The sequence below is a fragment of the Humulus lupulus genome, chromosome 4 (genome assembly GCF_963169125.1).
Source record: "Humulus lupulus chromosome 4, drHumLupu1.1, whole genome shotgun sequence".
NCBI classification, from domain to species: domain Eukaryota; kingdom Viridiplantae; phylum Streptophyta; class Magnoliopsida; order Rosales; family Cannabaceae; genus Humulus; species Humulus lupulus.
Window position 1 is genome coordinate 204833546 of NC_084796.1, and position 20031 is coordinate 204853576.

General features: G+C 42.1%; 1 protein-coding gene across 6 annotated transcripts in view; it reads right to left on the bottom strand.

The window, feature by feature from the left end:
- Positions 1–6834, bottom strand: part of LOC133831128 (uncharacterized) — a 29748-nt gene extending 22914 nt beyond the window's left edge. The window contains exons 1-11 of one of the 6 annotated variants that reach the window (XM_062261310.1): positions 6574–6803; positions 6300–6476; positions 6182–6228; positions 5813–6083; positions 5270–5616; positions 4798–5083; positions 4398–4465; positions 3443–3691; positions 3082–3157; positions 2697–2773; positions 2555–2604 (exon numbers count right to left, since the gene is read on the bottom strand). In XM_062261310.1, the coding sequence (XP_062117294.1) occupies positions 2555–2604; positions 2697–2773; positions 3082–3157; positions 3443–3691; positions 4398–4465; positions 4798–5083; positions 5270–5616; positions 5813–6083; positions 6182–6228; positions 6300–6459 (1631 nt within the window). In that variant the 5' untranslated portion in view covers positions 6460–6476; positions 6574–6803. Of the gene's footprint in view, positions 1–2554; positions 2605–2696; positions 2784–3081; positions 3158–3442; positions 3692–4397; positions 4466–4797; positions 5084–5269; positions 5617–5812; positions 6084–6181; positions 6229–6299; positions 6477–6573 lie in introns of all 6 variants that reach the window. The other 5 variants (XM_062261313.1, XM_062261311.1, XM_062261312.1 and 2 more) reach the window with 5 other exon arrangements.
- Between the last annotated feature and the right edge of the window lie 13197 nt (positions 6835–20031).

Genomic DNA, 20031 nt, shown 5'->3' on the forward strand with positions numbered 1-20031 from the left:
AACTGGTCGAATAGGTTGACCCGTACTCAGCAGTTGGTGGCCCTCTTCTATCCTCTGGGTCGTGTCCATGATTTGGGCCAGGTCCACGAGCTGAAGGATATGGAGTGCAGCCTTAATGTTCTCCTTAAGCCCACGAACAAAGCTCTCTTCAAGGACGTGATCAGGTGCATCAGGTACTCGAGACGCCAGCAGCTCCCATCGGAGGCGATAATCCTTAACGGAGGTCGTTTGTGTGACAGACAACAGTTCTTTAGAAATGGATCCCACTGGAGAGGCTTGGAACCGAAGGATGATTTGCTTCTTCAAATTGGCCCATGAAGTGATCGGTCGGCGCTGGTTCTCCCACTGGAACCAAGTCATGGCGTCGCCGCCAATCCGATGATAGTCATCTCCAACATCAACGACTCAGCCATACGAGTCAAAAGAAAATAACGCTCCACCCTATAGATCCACCCATTCGGATTCTCCCTTGAAAACAACTACAATTCCTTTCTCGGAGGTCGATAATCATGACCAAAACTTTGCCCAGAACAATAAGACTCCAACGGAGGCGATGGTGGTGGCGGATCCCCTATCGTCGGTGACGAAGATGGGGTGGTCTGAACCCCAGGCGAAGTTGGCTTCAGAGCTGATGAATTTTCCCCGTCCAATGCTCGTCATTGACATTCGGCTTCCATGGCAGTCGTCTCAACGGTCGGCTTCCCCGAAGCTTGCAGCAGTTGGGCCAAGTGAGCCACCATGAAATCCATCATTTTCTCCATCGCAAGTAACCTTTGAACCTCAGTTTTCAATAACTCAAGCTCTTTGGGAAACTGTTGAAACTCCGATCAAACCTCCTACAAGTCCCGACGGAATTCCGATTGCAAGAGCTCCACCCGTTCCTCCAAGGTTTCCAATTCCAAATCCTTCTTAGGTCCCATGCCGACCGAGTGCTCTGATACCACTTTGATAGGATTGTCCTGTCAAATTGGTAAACCAAACAGCAAACAGAGAAGAAAGAACCAAGGAAAATAGCGCCTATATTGAATACTCCAGGAATTCGAGAGCCTGGTCTCTCCCACTTGGGTTACAACCCTACTGATTCCTTCCTACCCACTAGCAACTCACTCACTCCCTTTTATTCACTACCCCATTAGTACTACCGTGTACCTTATACACTACCAAGCTAACCTTCCATAACTAACTCATACCCAATCCCACTACAATAAATCAGCTGCTCCTAGCCTATCTTAAGCCCTCCTATTCCTTCTAGCATAAACATACGTAAGAGGTGGCCTATCAGAAACCATCCTCTTTCCCTACAACTTTGATTTTGGCCAGACTCATATTCTTCCTACCGTGTCTTTGTCTATTTCCAAAAGCCCTCCAAAAAGAGAACCGATGACTTTAAACACATGGGAATTCCATATATTCAAAGGGATTCCTTCAATACCAATCCATTCATTGCTACACGACAATTTCCTATCCCAGTTTTGGTTCCCCCAATTCCATTTAACGAAGGAGACCAAAGTGATTGCCGGGATAGCCACCGTACTGATTGAAATCAAGGTCTCCTGCTCTTTCTCGTTGGCACACCATATAATAACTATCATCAGAGAAACTAGAAAACCTCATCTTTTTCCCCAACTCTTGCTTAATCCCGACTTGAACAGCTTGCTAGGGAAGTCGACAATCCTTTCTAAGCATCAAAACAGCATACCTCCAATCACTGGCTGTATTCTCCGTCATCGTAGTATCCACTTCAACTCCTCCTGAAGCCGCCTTATTCCATGAGTTTTCGATTTCTGAATTTCGTTGAACAATGGAGGCCCATGAGACCTCATTGTCCATCTTCCTTCCAGCCGCCCTTGGTCAAAATAAAACCTTCTTCCCAACTAGTCGATTCAGGCATCCAGCAAGATTCTTCCATCCCTTGGCTTGTCCCTTCTCAGGAACAATAATCAACTTGAGATTACTATCTCTCAAGATTGTTATTTCAGAAAAGCACCTTTGTTATTCTGAAAATAATCCAAAATCAGCCTTAAGGAATTGTTACTAAAGGTCCTTCTACGATTCCCTCTTTCCGAAGATCAAGCCAAACAATCCACCTCCTCTAATAGCCAAATTGTTGCATCTAGAGATATAGCAATTTCATATCCAGAAAGTCTCATTCTTTCGCATATTCGAATTGACCCTCCATCCCTGGATAGAGTCAACATGAACACTTTGTGTGTAATTCTATTCTAAATTTCCAATACCAATTACCGATATCAGAGTTGACAGAAAACGGGACCGACTTTTGTCCAAATCCAGTGGGGAAATGAACATTTTTCTTCCCATAACCAGTGGGGTTATGGTACACTCTCAACCTAGGCATAACCTCACACCAACTACTGAAAGCTTTCAGTGCATTATTTCCCCACACCAATTTACTTGTTCATCCAAATTTGGTTCCAATTATACAACAAAAGAAATTAAATGAATAAGCAAATACATAGAAACCCAACACGCTTGTTAGACCAACAATTCAACGCTCATGTAATAACTCCTACGAGTTCTAAATTTAAGTACATACCCATTTTTCATCTTAAGCCTACGGATGGAATCTAGACAACGTCTAACAAGCTGAAAGAAGTGGGCAAAAGTATTAGTTATATAGTAAAGATTAAGAACATAGGATTCACTGATCCAATGTGGAAATTTTAAAGGAAAATAACCTTTTTGTTGATCTCTAAACCAAGAAAGTTCAAATCCTTCCTTCGACTTGCCGTTCCCAGAAGAAAAATCCCATTGCCTGTCATTCACTGTATGAAAGTTAGGGAAGGGAAAAAAAGAAAAGCAATTACAACCTAATAAGAAAAATGTAACCAGGAATTCATTCTGAAATATTTGACTATTTGGTCCATTATGATTGAAAATCCATGTCATCCATTTATAGTGCTATTGTTGGTACCATCAGTTTCTTCTATACTTGCTAACTTGTGAGAAGAATGTCTAGGCTCCATTTCTTTTCTATTTAACCTTCATATACACTACACTAAGCAGCAATAAGAAAATGAAGCAATAGGTAGGAGTATGAAACAAAAAAGGGGGTAACCATACCACTTCCAATATCAACTACCAAAGGCTTAGATGGATCAACATACACACAATTCCAATCAATATCAAATGGGTATGCCTGCACCAAGAAACTGCGTTTAAGAGATTTGAATAACGATCCAATACTTTGATGCAGGATTTTTAAGTACTTTTAGCCATTAGAATTGAAATGACATAAACCTCTGGGCTCCTTGAAACCAAGTATATTAACCTTATGTCCCTAGTTATTGACCATGCTACTCTTAACCTTAGATACAAGGCAAATTTCCAAAAAGTTTCGGCCAAACATTAAGTTACAGTCCTGGTTTGGTTTATATGAGTCATAGATATGATATAAAGAACAGAACAATAAAACAAAACATACCCTATCTAAGGCAAGAACCCCTGGAAGCTTTCTTCCTTTTAGATATTCCCATACAACTGAAGCATTGTATATCATATTGAAAACAGAGACAGGACTTGATTCCTTCATTAATGCTTCACATGCAATATTCCCAACAACAGTAACATCACAGTCATTTTGACTAAGTTGAGAAAGAATTTGAGCCAGTTTAGATGCTCCACTTGTACAGCTGCTCTTGTGAAATTTCACTGGACCAATCCACATAGTTTTCTGGCATTAAGAGCATATATATATGCAATTATATCAACAAAAGAGCAGCAATAACCAACGGCAGAACTATTTATAGTTTAGAGGGGGCCGTGGCCCCCCCAAAATAAAAAAAATTATATACATTGTATAAAATAGAGAGATTAGCACTTAAAAGGTTATTAATATGGTACACAAATACTTTTATAGTTCAAAATTATTATGATCCAAGTTCCACCACTGGAAATAACAATGTGTAAAGTGAATTTATAGCACAATCAGCAAAAAAAGTCCTTAACATAGTAGTAACAGGAAAAACAGGAGACAAGGTCACTACAAACTTTAATATTTTACACTCTTGATTTTTACTACAGGAGCGCGTAGAATTCTTGGTGTCAGAAAAAAAAAATTGTAATTGCATTTTTCTTATGACAAGCATTTTTGCAACAGAAACTGCAAATAAACATAGGAAAGAACAGCGTGATAAATGATGAGTGTGGCACAAGAAGGTTAAATAAGAAGCATTTATTTCAACATTCAGGATAAAGAATAAATGATTTCAACAATAGTAAAGTTATCTTGTTTTGAGCCATATAATAATACAATCTGTGCATACAAAAAGAAATTATGTCCATGGAGTATTGATACTGTCAATTTCATTTTAATAGTATGTGTAAAGCAAAAGTAGTTTTCTACATTAAAGTGCTATTTAAAAATAGTTTTAATTTACCTTGCATTTTGTAAGCAAGGACTTTATTTCATCCAATGTTACAGGCCCAATATCAACAGGTACCCATCCTAAAATAGGAAATAAAATATAAAATATTCCAAATATCAGGAGAAATTGACCAAATATAATAACAAGAAAAAAAAAAGGTGCCCGACCTTCAGAATTAGGCCAGGGACAAAATTATATGACTAGTCATTACTCAAGAATTATCAATGACAAGTCAGTTGAGGCTAGCCCAAAATCCAAGTGGTGGGGAGGGTGAGCGTATGTGAATAGCTTGTGGCAAGTGCTTGTATGAGCATCTAATCAAAATATTATAATAATAATGACGATGATGATAAAAAAAAATTAAGGGAAAGAAAATGGCATCATAGGAAGGGTCCATGAACTGCAATCTTACCATCCAAAATATGATGAGAAGGAAATATCTCCAATTGATTTGGAAGTTGATCATTCTTGCACCAAAAATCTTTGGGATATACAATTTGTACATTTCTACTTTGTGCAAACTGGACTATGTCTAAAGATTCTTTACGTGCTCCATGTTCCACCAGACTCAAAGGAACTGATAGCCCCAGGACATGCATGATTTGAAAAGACATCATTCCAACAAAGATCAGTGCTTCACAACTGGAAGCCAAAAATTGCAATGCAGATGCCTTAGCAAGAAAATTGCCCCCTCCAATCTGCAGATGCAAACAGTAAAATAGAAAGCAAGTGGAAGTTTATTATAAGCTCATTTAAAGAAGAAAAAGAAATTGGATAAAATAACAAGAAATCACTTAACAAATTGGATAGAAATTGGCCAATAAAACAAATTGGATAGAAAAAACAAGAATTTCCTAAACAAGTTGACACATATAGCAACCTACAATTGCCATATAAGGCTCTCTTCTTTTGGTTTCCTTCACATTTCTAAGCTGCTTTAGGCTCTCTTCAAATTGAAAACCAGCTACACACACATCGCAGAAGCGTGTAACACCAACAGTTGATGCAAGAATTTTATGAGACTGGGAAAAGGAATCATTAACAAAAACATCAATTCCAGATGACAGTTCTTCAGCAAACTTTGAGCAGTTAGCAACTTCCAATTTAAACTCTGAAAGATTATCGAGAAGAAAAATATCTGCTTTCTCAGAGCCTTCCATCTTTGCTAGTCTCACAGGAGAAATGCACCGTACTGGAACAACTTTGTATTGCAGCCTAGATGACAAGACATCTGAAATATAAATAACAATAAACTATGTTTTAAAGCTAGCTAATTCTTCTCTCCATGAACCAAGTAACCAGGGCTCACGCAATTTCTACTCCTGAGATGTATACAATTACTAACTTTCTTGTACATGGGAAGCAAAACAGCAGTAACAGCGAAAACACACACACACAAAACAAAGGCATTCTTCTCAAAACTGCACCTGCAATGGACACTGAATCAAAGAGCTTCAAGTTATTTCTCACACTCCAATCACTCACTAGAATGACTATAGCTCCAGCTTCATGTAAATACCTAATGGTATAGAGTGCATTGGAGGGTGATTGAGCTATATGATCAGCCTCTTCTTGAAGCAAAATGGTAGAATCAAACCTAACCAATACAACCTTTTTAACAAGCTCTTGCTGTGGAAATTTTCTAAGAGTTTGAACGTAAGGTAAGGTGTCTGACTCTCCTTCGTTACAATCAAAGACCTGAGAGCAAAACCCAATTCTGATATGAAATTTCATAGTCCAAACTCAACCCACAAGCCAAAAAAACAATTACATATTAATGTTTAAAAAATTGTTACATTATGATTAATTGGGTCTTCAAAATGATTAGCCACCTTCCAACTTCCTGCCAAGTAACTTCGAAATTCAAATACAAACATATAAATACATATAAAGAAAAATGGGAAAGGAAAAGACCTTGAATGGAAGAATGAAGACTGCGACATGTGAAAGATTGCATAGACTGAACACACCCTTCAACAAACCAACATGGCCTGTACTTGTGCACCTTTGGCCGGTTCAATTTTCCACAAAAGAGAGGCTCTTGGAGTGCATTCAGAAGAAGAAGCTGACCCATCTCTCTTTCTTTTTATTCTATTCACACAGAGCAAGACAAACAGTTTGCGATGACAAGTTTGATTACTAACAATAAAAAAAAGTAGAGTAAACAGAAAGAATGGAGGAAAATTACTTGGTGGTTGGGTCAGATTATCAGAGAAGAAGTTCAAGTCTTGAACTTGCTGGTTTGGTACAGTCGCCAGTCGCCATTCTCAGGTGGACTGGCCACTGTCTATCTTCTTCTTCATTGTTACGATGGCTCAATTCAGCTTGGCACTACAAAGACGATACAAAATCCTTACTTTTAAAAAAGGTGTGTTTTATAAGATAATCACATCAATAATAAATGGGATAACTTTCAAGTAACCATTTACAAGACTATTTCACTAAAACTAGCTACTAAATTCTAAATGATACGCGCAACAAAATATAACTCAAATATTACACTATTACACTGTCACTAGCTATTTTTTAAATCAATAGGCTTCTAATTTAAGAATAATTTAAGAGTAATGATATTCAATAAATATTCAATATTCAATTTTAATAAATATGAAGATAGGATAAACTGCCATATCATTATATTATGTGTAATGTTTATGTATATATTTTAGATGCACGTATTATTACTAACTAAATTGCTATATAATTATTGTATATAATATTTAAGTGTAAATTTTAAGTACACGTATCATTCCTCATGTTTAATATTACCCACTTTTAGAATTAGATTTCCTATAGTACCATTAATCAAAACGCAACTCACAACCTAAATCCGAATACCAAAAAATCACACTTGAACTAAACAACTTCTGTCATTGGTTGGTCACTCTTAAATTTGAGACAATTAACTTAAAAGTTAATGCAACATATATATGATGCTATTTCGGAAATTGGAATTTGTATGTAATGAAAAAACTTATTCACGCAAATCAAAATAGTCCTTACAAACTTATTCAAACACTGAAGAATAATGGGAAAAAAATTATCACATATATAATTAAGTATATTTCTTCTGTGGCATTATTCAACATATTTTTGTTTGTAAGTTTCTTTGAGAAATTTAAGGTTATATGTTTAATAATATACTATATTTTATCTATACGACAAATTTAATAGGCATCCTAAATATATGTCATTTTGTATAATTTTGACTATAATACAAATTTCATTAAACTTATCACTCTCTTGCATTAATGTGTACCCATAATTAATTTGTGTCTTCTAAATCAAAAATTCAAGATTTTAAATAGGCTAAACGTGTAGATCTTGAAAAAATACTAAGATTAAAAAAAATCAACTAAAATGGACATTTAAGCAAAAAGTTATGGCCCACCAAAATTTTCGTCAAATTTGAGCGCAGAGCATCGATGTACTATTGATTTTGCTCCATATTGGCTAAAAATCAAGTTTTCATGATTACATCGTAAGACATCGAAAAATCATCAAAATAGCATTGAAAAAGCATCATTTTGGCAAAAAATAATCAAGTTTTCATGATTCCATCAAATTTGCATCGAATTTGCACAGTTTTGACCAAAAATCAATTTTTTTGGATGCATCGAAATAGCATCGTTTTCATTATTTTTCTGTACAAAAACGATGTTAATTCGATGCAATTGCGATGCATCCACAAAATTTAATTTTTTGGCCAAAACTGTGCAAATTCAATGCAAAACCGATGCAAATTCAATGGAAAATCGATACAATCTTGAAAAACTAGTTTTTTTTTCCAAAACGATGTTTTTTCGATGCAAAATCGATGTTGTTTTTATGCTTTTTCGATACTCTTGCGATGCAATCATGAAAACTTGATTTTTGGCCAAAATGATGCAAAATCGATGCTCTGCGCTGAAATTTGACAAAAATTTTGGTGAGCCATAACTTTTTGATTAAATGTCTGTTTTAGTTTTAGTTTTAATCTTAGTATTTTTTTTCAAGATGTACACGTCTAGTGTGATAGTCAGAATCCCATGATTCATAAGGGGAAAGACCGGGTAAAGTTGTGCAATCCCACACTGCCTGGGGAAGGTCAAATGTGATGATTCTAAGACTATGTAGGTATGGGACTACACACTTGAAGAGTGCTTAAATGGATTGATGGGTACTACCTATATCAACAAGATGCATCTTCTTTTCGGTAGCCCATCACCTGGAGTAATCTCAAGATGGGTGACCTCCTGGGAAGTTTTCCCAGGAAGCGTGCGAGTGAGGACAAAGCACGCTTGAAAGACTCGTGTTGGTTTGTAGAGCCAGTCATCATTCCAGAAAGCAGCCATAGTGACGTGGGGCGTTACATCTAGCATATTTAAAGCCTTAAAATTTTTATGTAGAACATAAAAATTAATCATGGGTGCACATTAATGGGAGGAGTGTTTATGAAAGGTGTTGACGCCGTTTTTCGTCAAACAGTGAAAGAAGAGCACGTAAACAATAACTGAAAATGGCCAATTGAAATAAAACAATGTAAAAACACGATTTTTACGTGGTTCAGCAGTTAAATCTGCCTAGTCCACAAGTCTTTGTTATTAAACTCAAGATTATCTCTAGGAATTCTTCAAGAATGAATTCTCCAGAGTTTTCTCTCAAGGATTAGAATTTCGGTCCTTTACAATGGTGCATGGCCTCTCTATTTATAGAGAAGGCTGCAGAATACTATCCCACATATTTTGGGTAGTTACTCTTTTTGTATAAATAAAATTAATGGCTTTAAATGCCTATAATCAGATATAAAAGGAAACGTCCCCTGAAGACCAGGGGACGTATAACTGACCAAATAATATCCCATGATTCTAGGGGATTTACAATAATAAATGAGGATTACATCTCATATTTATAACACTTCTAGATATTCAAGGTGGTTATCACGTATCTCTAAGGCTTTAGCCTCCCAGGTTTCCCGTCACCTTTCGAGCTGGAGACATCTTCCGAGGTCACATGGCTTTCGAGATCATATGTGCGTCGAGCTCGGGACCCCTGACCCGAGGTCATCCCTGGAGATGAATGCTTCCCCGGAGCTATCTTTCGAGATCATGAATACTTCGAGGTCACCATACTCGAGGTTGTCTATGTCCTGCAGGCTCGACATGTAATCCTGGAGCATGTTTCCAACCTTACGAGTCTACTTACTTGCGAATTCCAACTTTCGAGGTCATATTTTGCATAGCTCGAAATCTGGGTGTAACATCTTGCCCCCTCAAAAGTATTTGTTCGAATCCTAAGAGAAGGAAACTTTTGAACTTCTTTCTTTGAGAACTGTACCGTCATACACTCTTGAAAATGGACACGCGTCAGTTGGGTATTGCTCATTTTTGGTACTTGAGTACCTTGGAAACACGCCCACGATCGTCCGTCTGACACCTTTTCGGCGCTATCTTGTCATTGATCCCTGACCATTGGATTTTGCAAGGATTTTGTTCAACGTTCCATATTAATTCCTTTTTCCCACCTATATATACAAGACCCTACTCTTCGTCTTCATTTTTACCTTCGTTTACCAAAAGCAAGAAAAGAAAAAAGAAACCAGAGACCTCCTCATAACATTTCTATTCTGTGCATGTTTTCTCGGCCAAAGAAACAAAGAAATCCTGGTCTGTTCGGGTCAGTGAGTTCTTATTTGCAACCTCTTCTTCAATCGACAATCTCTCTGCAATCGCCATTATTGTGTAAGTAAGCAATCTTTGTTTTCCATTTTGTTAGTTTTCATTCATGTTGTTCTTGCTGTGTATGTGTTTATGCTAGTTTACATCCTTAGCATAATACGATAGGAGGTTTTGATCCGATAGGCTCTTATGCTTTTTAGACTTCCGTACTGGATTTACATCACTGGCTTATACCCAGTTTTCATATTTGAGTGAGGTTCCTATTTTCTGGGTTTTGAAAATTTTTTAGGCGACGTTTCTTGTACACTAAGTTTTCGGATAAAAAACATGGGCCTTGATAAATGCACAAAACCCAAGGTTGCCTTTCCTGGTTAACCGCCACTTTCTTTTCCCTTGATTTTCGGGATTTTCAAAAAATTATCCACGCTCCTTTATTTTTCGTGAAACGCACGCCCTGACTCTTCAATAAGGGTCTTGATATTTAGCTTGTTTCGCTCCTAAACCCCCGAGCTCGCAACTTCGAGCTCGCAACTCTTGCATGCATGGCCCTCACCATTTTTTCTTTCTCGCTAGATGTCACAGAATCTGGAAAGACGGTGGGGGTCGTTGCTGGCACTCCCTTACGAGCCAAAATCTCCGAGCTCAGAATCGCCGTTCGCCCGTAATCAACGTCAGATAAGAGAATACGAGCTTGCGCGCGAGCAAGAGGACATTCGAGCTCACTACCGCCGCCAGATTGACGAGGTCATAGAGGGGAAGAGGAGAGTTCTTCAAGAGGCCCTCTATCCGGAATCCAATTCAGGACCTAGGCCGATTCCTCTCGATCCTGCTTTAAAGGTTACTGTCGCATACCACCCCGGAGAGCTAAAATTTTCACTAATGGGGGAACCTTCCTCCTCGCAGCCGGGGAGAGAAATGTTTGAGGGCGAGCACTACTGGAGCTCGGTTACCACAACTAGCCAGATAAGTGAAATCCTGGCTTTCCACGGCCTCAGCCTGTCAGGCTCCTTGAAGTGTCGACCTCCGGCCGAGCATGAACGAAGCTGCTTCGCCCCTGGGGGTCGCGACGCCAGTGTGAAATACGCGGCCTGGAGCCAGGAACATATGAGGGCAGGAGTTCTGTTGCCCTTGAAGTCTTTTTTCAAGGACTTCACGGATTTCTTTGGGTTGGCCCCGTTCCAACTCAACACCAACTCTTACAGGGTACTGTCTGCCCTGAGGTCCTTGTACCACGAGATGGGGTGGATAGGACCTTCGCCTCAAGAGATCTTGTATCTCTTTTGTCTGAAAAGTAACCCCTCCCGAGCTCGGGGAGGGGATGGCTTCTATTACCTCTCGAGCTATCCCAAGGAGAAGAAGGTCTTTGAAGATCTTCCTAATCATCCGCCCAATTTCAAAAGGGCCTTCTTCTGGACAGATGGTCTGTCCCCGTCTCGACACTATTCGTTCAGGCGGATTCGTAAGTATTCTTGTTATCTTTATTTTTGTGCTCGTGACCTTAGCTCTTAGATCCATACTTAGTAGAAATATGTTGTCTTTCAGCCAATTTTCAGCGTCCCACTCCCGACGATACAATGAGGGAGCATAGAGAGACCCTGCTCCAATTCCCACGTGGCAGGAGGTCCCTCTTATACCTTCTACACGAGGATAAGCTCCGAAAGTGCGGACTTTTGGGGGAGGGCCAGTCCACCTTTGACTGGTCCAATATAAAATACGAACACTGGGAGCAGGTACCACTGCCCACAGGCGCCCTTCCTTCGAGGAGAGAAACGAGGCCACCACTTCCAGTTCGCCCAAGGAGCCCGCTGTCTGGGAATGAGGCTAATGGTGAAGCCTCGAGCTCGGATTCGGATGAAGGTAAAGTCCTTCCTACCTCGAGAATGTGGTCCCCGACCTTACTAAAACACAGGCCCAATAGGTTAGTCTCGTGCCCACAGGATAGATACCACTTCTACATATGGAGTTGGGTAGATGACTGCGTCCATAGGTTTGATAGTGGGCTCGGGAAATACGACACCATGTACACCACAGACGAGATGTGGAATGGGATAGTCGTTCAGTATGGGACCAACGATTATAGGGACCTCTCGAGGTTATCACCCACATATAGGGAAGGCACTCCCCCCGCCTCCTCTAAAGACGGGGGAATTTCATGGTCCCCAAGTTCAAGCTCGGGGGAGACTCCCAGTTAGGTTTCCTCTATCATCACCTTATATGTCTGTGATACTGAAACAACTTGTATGTTTCTCTTTTATTAACTCGCTCTGTGTTGTGACATGTGCAGGCAAGATGGACTCCGACCTCGACAACATCATCGACGGCGCCGGCGCCAAGAGGAGCAAACGCCCCAGAGCGGGGGCGCAGAGGACTGACTAGCTGGGCAAAGGCCCCAAGAGGTCCAAGAAAACACCTCCCCTTGCTCCGCCGGTTTCGAGCTCCATCGCTGCGGCGGCTTCCCAGGCTGGTGCTTCCACAACGGCGCCATCCTCACAGGTCGTCGCCTCGGCCGTGGCGCCGACCTCGCTGGTCGGTCCCTCCGCTATGGCTGAGTCCCAACCCCCCGTGGCAGTTCAGTCCTCCTTAGGTCCGCTTCTAGAAGGCCTTCTGCTTCTCGAGCACAGAAGCTATCAGTCTCCACCCACATGGATGCATATGTGGTTGATAATGACGCTGGGTCTCATGGATCTACGCTGGTCTCGGATGTTATGTCCCGGATCGGCCAGAGCTATGGCAGTCTCGAAGCTCCCCAATGGCAGTGCTTAAATGACACCCGAGACTGCACTTTTCTCTACGAAAAGAGTATCGAGCATACTGCCGCGGTGAGTATCCTTCTATAGTCCTTCCTTTTCTACTTATACTCACATTGACTTGGAGCTAATGGTGGTTTTTTTTTTTTTTTTTCAGGCTCTTGCCTTCACTGCCCAGCTTAACTATAAGCTGAACAATGAGGTCCACTCGAGCAAATCTCATGCTCAGGAAGCGAAGGATCTCTAGCTCAAGGCATGCGATGATGATCTGAAAGCAGCGAATGCGAAGCTTGAAGCAGAAGCCAAGGAACGTGAAAACATGGCCACTGAGCTCGGGAAGCTGAAAGCTGAGCTCGAGGAGCATAAGAAGGAGATCACCCAGCTTCAGGAGACCAACAAGAAGCTTGAAGAGGACAAGGCTGCCACCTTCGAGATCATGGAGGATGAAAAAACTCGCCTCCTTGACGAATACAAAGAGAAGAAGGAACAAGCAGTTGAATCTGCTATGTACCGAATGTGGGCCTACAATGAAGATCTGGACACCAGCTTCTTAGGTCCTCACGAGGCGCCGCTTCTTGAAAGGTGGAATGCTCGGCTCGAGAAGGAAGAAGCTGAACAGCTCGAGAAGGAGAAGGCTGAGCAGCTCGAGAAGGAAAAGGCTGCTCGGGACGCCGTTTCGGAGGGAGCTCAGGAGGATAGTCATGCTATTCGTCCTGAGGAATCCGGTGCTGCAGATGCTGAGAAGGCCAAGGAGACTCCTCTTCCTTGACTCTGATCTCGAGGGAACCATTTATTGGGGCTGCGTCCCCTTATTTCTGTAATTATTTTAATTTATGCCCTCGGGGCTGATACAATTTCTTTAAATATCACTTACATATGCTTTACATTTCTTGGCTCGAAATATTTGGCGCATTTTATATTGATGAATCGGTTATGTTTATTTAGTCATACAAACATATTGTGGATTTAAGTTCGAAGCTCAATGCATTCATGCACAGTTTGTTCAAATTGTCCGCTTTCGACCTCGTTATTTTTCAAGGTCGGGTATTACTTTAACCATGAACCCGAAAGTACTTATATGGTATGTAATGTGAATGATTTGGTTATATCTTTTTTGCTTAGTCACTTTTCCTCATCCTCAGTCTTTGTTCCAAGGTTAAGAGTTCGAAACTAATTTTCTTTTAAGATATTCCAGCCTCGATCTCGACTTATTTCGAAATAGGTTTAGGTTCCTACTTATCATCGATTAGTTTTTTGGCTAGTTTGTTCCAAACCTGTTAAGTTTGTGCATCTGGTTAACTCCAAATGTTTTCGGTTCTTGATAGTTCGGTTATGTCCGAACTATCTAAGCTCACGTATTTGGTTACATCCAAATACTTTATGTTTTTTATAATTTGGTTATATCCGAACTATCTAGGCTCGCGTATTTGGTTACATCCAAATACTTTATATGTTTTTGATAATTCGGTTATATCCGAACTATCTAGGCTCGCGTATTTGGTTACATCCAAATACTTTATATGTTTTTAATGATTCGGTTATATCTGAACTATCTAGGCTCGCGTATTTGGTTACATCCAAATACTTTATATGTTTTTGATGATTCGGTTATATCCGAACTATCTAGGCTCGCGTATTTGGTTACATCCAAATACTTTATATATTTTTTTTTTGTATATGTTATTTTATTTTTTAAGCTGATGGTATATGTACCAATGATGCCCCCTTAATATCCTATGAGTGTGACCATAGGTTATTAAATTAAGAGAGATTGCAAAAATAAAAAACAAAAAGAGATTACATATTGAACAAAATAGATCTTTTATTTGATGGAATTCAAAAACAGACAAGCTAATACAGATAGAAAATCATGGTTACAGGCAACACTCTTCCTACACTACTGATAGTAAGGTCTAAGGTGTTCGCCATTCCATGCTCGCGGTACTAGGCTCCCATCCAATCTCGCAAGTTTGTATACGCCAGGTCGGATGACTGACTCTATCTGGTACGGTCCTTCCCAGTTCGGCCCGAGCACTCCAGCTGCTGGATCTCGGGTTGCTAAGAATACGCGTCTCAACACCAGATCTCCCATTCCGAACTTTCGATCTCGAACCCTCTTGTTGAAATATCTGATAGTGCGTTGCTGGTAAGCAGTATTTCTCAGTTGAGCCTCTTCTCTTTTTTCTTCGATCAAGTCTAGGTTTTCTTCGAGCTGAGTGTGATTTGAACTCTGATCGTAAATTTGAGTTCGGATCGTTGGGATTTCGACTTCGATGGGCAACATGGCCTCGCAGCCGTATGCTAGAGAGAACGGGGTATGTCCTGTTGATGTCCGAGTTGTGGTCCTATACCCCCAAAGGACTTGAGGCAATTCCTCGGGCCATCGTCCCTTTGCTTCCTCCAACTTTTTCTTTAGAGAACTCTTGAGAGTTTTGTTAACGGCTTCGACCTGACCATTCGCTTGAGGGTGGGCCACTGATGAAAAACTCTTTATTATATCGTTCTTCTCACAAAAATTGGTGAATAGGTCGCAATCGAACTGAGTTCTGTTGTCGGATACGATCTTCCTCGGTACTCCGTATCGGCACACGATGCTCTTTACAACGAAATCAAGGATTTTCTTTGAAGTTATAGTTGCCAATGGTTCAGCCTCCGTCCATTTTGTGAAGTAATCCACGGCGACTACAGCATATTTTACTTCGCCTTTGCTAGTCGGGAGAGAGCCTATGAGGTCGATGCCCCATACCGCGAAGGACCATGGGGATGTCAACATGGTCAGCTCGGATGGTGGGGCTCGAGGTATCGTGGCGAATCTCTGGCATTTGTCGCACTTCTTCACATACTCGAAAGAATCCGCTTTAATGGTTGGCCAGAAATATCCCTGGCATATGATCTTCTTGGACAGGCTGTGCCCCCCAGTGTGATCTCCGCAGAACCCTTCATGAATTTCTTCAATGATTTTCTTAGCTTCGGGAGGGGTTACGCATCTGAGTAACGGCATGGAATATCCCCTTCGGTACAGCCTTCCATCCAAGATTGTGTAACGGGGAAGTTGATACATCAACTTTCGAGCTTGGTTCCGATCTTTTGGAAGAACTCCATTTTCGAGATAATCAACTATCGGGGTCATCCAAGTCGGCTCTGTTTCGATCATACACACATCTTCCTCTTCTGGCTCGTTAATGCTAGGCGCTGGTATGTGTTCTACGGGTATGACATTCAGCTCTTCATTTTTGGCGGACGTTGCGAGTCGAGCTAAGGCATCTGCATTTGAATTCTGCTCGCGGGGAACTTGTTTGACTGTATAGAATTTGAAACACTCTAACGCTGATTTTGCCTTCTCCAAATAAGCTGCCATTCTCATGCCGCGAGCCTGGTATTCACCCAAGATTTGATTAACTACTAGCTGGGAGTCACTGTAGCAATGTATAGCTTTAGCTTTGAGCTCCTTAGCTATACGAAGTCCCGCGAGTAAAGCCTCATATTCAGCCTCATTATTCGATGCTTTGAAGCCAAATCTTAGGGCAGAATGAAATCTGCTTCCTTCGGGGGTAACCAAAATGATCCCTGCCCCTGCTCCATTTTCATTTGACAAGCCGTCGACGTAAAGTTTCCACAGCTCGTGGGCCGTGGTTATTACCTCGTCGTCGGCTATACCCGTACATTCTACTATAAAGTCCGCCAATGCCTGTACCTTAATGGTCGTTCTTGGGTGGTAGGTGATCTCGAACTGTCCGAGCTCAACAGCCCATTTAAGGAGTCGACCTGAAGCCTCTGGTTTAGATAGGACTTGTCTAAGTGGTTGATCAGTTAGCACATGGATGGGATGTGCCTGGAAGTAGGGGCGGAGCTTACGGGATGAATGAATCAGGCTGAGCGCGAGTTTCTCCATCAGTGGATATCTTGACTCTGCCCCCAGTAATCTTTTACTGATGTAGTAAACGGGTCTTTGTACCCTTTCTTCTTCTCGGACGAGCACTGCACTTATCGCGTGTTCGGTAGTTGAAAGGTATAGGTACAATACTTCTCCCGTTTCAGGTTTTGATAGGATGGGCGGTTCCGCTAGGTGCTTTTTGAGCTCTTGAAAGGCCAGCTCGCACTCTTCTGTCCATTCAAATTTTTTACCTCCTCTCAGTAAGTTGAAAAATGGAAGACCACGATCCGTAGATTTCGAGATGAATCTGCTTAGGGCCGCCATCCTGCCAGTCAGACTTTGGACATCCTTGTGCCTTCGAGGCGAGGGCATGTTGATCAGGGCCTTGATCTTGTCGGGATTAGCCTCGATTCCACGGGAGTTCACAATAAAGCCCAGAAATTTTCCTGAAGATACCCCAAAAGTGCACTTCTGAGGATTTAGCTTCATGTTATACTTCCTGAGCACGCCGAAGCACTCTTCGAGGTCATCAACATGGTTCTTGTTGAGTTGAGACTTTACAAGCATGTCATCAACATAAACCTCCATGTTGTTCCCAATTTGTTCCGAAAACATCATGTTTACGAGCCGCTGGTATGTGGCTCCAGCATTCTTGAGCCCGAATGGCATGACATTATAACAATATAGCCCTTTATCCGTGATGAAGCTCGTATGTTCTTGGTCTGGGGCATGCATGGGAATCTGGTTATATCCAAAATAGGCATCCATGAACGACATCAGGCCATGCCCCGCTGTGGCATCCACGAGCTAGTCAATCCTTGGTAACGAAAAACAATCTTTTGGGCAAGCTTTGTTGAGATCTGAGTAGTCAATACAGGTTCTCCACGTCCCATTGGGCTTTGGGACTAACACCGGATTGGCTACCCAGTCAGGGTAAAAGGCGTCCCTAATGAAATGGTTTGCCTTTAACCTATCAACCTCCTCCTTCAGTGCTTTCTTCCTGTTTTCGTCCATCTGCCTTTGCTTTTGTTGCTTTGGGGGAAAACTTTTGTCTATGTTTAGAGCATGGCTTGCTACATTCGGGCTTATCCCCACCATGTCGGAATGCGACCATGCGAAGACATCTTGGTTTTTCTTCAGAAAGCAAATTAATTGCTATTTTGTCTCATCTGGGAGGTGTTTCCCGACCTTCACCTTTCTCAAGGGTTCAGCTTCCTCGAGCTGAATTTATTCGAGCTCCTCTAGAGGTTCGAGGTCAACTTTCTCCTTAATCCTCGGATCAATCTCCTCGTCGATTTCTAAGACCGTTCCATCTTTATTTTGTATGATAATGAGTGCCTGAGCGCTCGTTTGCTTCTTTCTCAAAGAGATGCTATAGTACTCTCTCCCTGCCAGTTGGTCCCCTTTTAATGTCCCGACTCCGCTAGGGGTCGGGAACTTAAGGGCCAGATGCCTTACTGATGAAACTGCCCCCAGCCCGACCAGGGCGGGTCTCCCGAGCAGCACATTGTAGGCAGATGGCAAGTCTACCACCACGAACTCCATTATCTTGGTCACCGAGACTGGATAGTCTCCCAAGGTCACGGGGAGCTCAATGGATCCCATGCAGGCAGTTCCTTCTCCTGAAAATCCGTACAAAGTAGTTGCACATGCCTTCAGGTCGCGAAGGGAGAGTCCCATTTTCTCGAGGGTCGCTTTGTAAAGAATGTTGACTGAGCTCCCATTATCTATGAGAACTCGGTGGACTCTTTTGTTGGCGAGCTGAAGAGTAATAACCAGCGGATCATGATGTGGGAACTGAACATGGGAGGCATCCTCCTCAGTGAAGGTTATGGGTTGTGATTCAATCCTCTGGCTTTTAGGTGCCCTAGGTTCGGGTTCATAAGGAGACCCGTCCCCTGTCTTAAGCTCGTTAACATATCTCTTTTGGGCATTCCTGCCCCCTCCTGCGAGATGAGGCCCTCCCGAGATGGTTATTACGTCCTCTCCATCTATCGGTGGGGGTCTGTCTTCTTCCCGAGATCGGGAATTATTATTTTGTGTCGTCGGAGGCGCGGATACTCTCTGGCTCGCGGTAGTTTGTCCAGTACTCTGGTTTTTGACATACTGCCGGAAGTAACCTCTCGAGATCAACCCTTCGATCTCGTCCTTCAGTTGTCGACATTCGTCAGTTGTGTGTTCGGTGTCTCTGTGGAACCGACAATATTTACTGGAATCCCTCTTGGATTTTTGATTTCTCATTGGGTCCGGACGCCTGAAGGGGACCTGGTTTTCATTAGCCAGGTATATGTTTTCCCGAGACTCATTGAGCTCGGTGTGCACTTTATACACGGAGAAATACCTATCTCCTTTCTTTTTCTTTCCTCCCTCAGCTTCGGGATTACTTCCTTCATTCTTTTTCCTCTTGGATGGGTTCTCCGAGGCAGGCTTTGGTGCCGCTGGGTCCGCCGAGGTTGAGGCAGATTTGATGTTTATCGTTGTAGTTTCGGACTGGGAGGTCGCTTTGAGCGTCGACCTCGCTTCCTCTACATTGACAAACCTCTGCGCTCGTCTGTTAAACTCGGTTATTGACCTTACCGGTTTCCCTTGCATGTCGTCCCAAAGGGCACTTCCCGGTAATACGCCAGCTCGGATTGCCATTAGGTGTCCACTGTCATCCACATCCCGAGCTCGGGCTACTTCCAGATTGAATCTTGTTAAGTAACTCTTCAATGTTTCACCCGGTTGCTGCCGGACATTAGTTAAGGTGGATGCTTCTGGTCTGACCCCTACCATTGCTCTAAACTGCTTCTTAAAGTCTTTAGAAAACTGCTCCCACAAGGTTATCGAGTGTCTCTTATACTTTTCGAACCAACTTTTGGCAGGTCCTGCCAATGATGTTGGAAACAACATGCACCTGAGCTCGTAACCCACGTTACTGGCTCTCATGATAGTGTTGAACGTGCTCAGGTGACTACAGGGGTCGGTTTTTCCTTCAAACATTGGGACGTGAGGAATCCGAAACCCTTGAGGAAATTGAGTGTCAGAGATATGGGGAGCAAACGGTTCGAGCTCCTCATCTGAGTCCTCATATCGACTCAATCCTCATTCATTCTTCAAAAGCCTAAAGGCTCTTTCGAGCTGATCGATTCTTTCTTGGACTGGGTCAGTAGGAGGTGCTATCTGGAATTGACCGTCATTGATCGTGATTCCAGGCTCGCATCTCCGCGAGGGATCTCTACGCCTATTCAAGCGATCCCTCAGGTCCGGATTTGTTTGATCTCCATTCCCCCGACTCTGATTCAGATGATTGCGCAGGTCGGGACGTTTCTTGCGACTTCCAGTATTCTTACGACCTCGGCCGTGTTTGCTAACGGACCTGGTCTCTC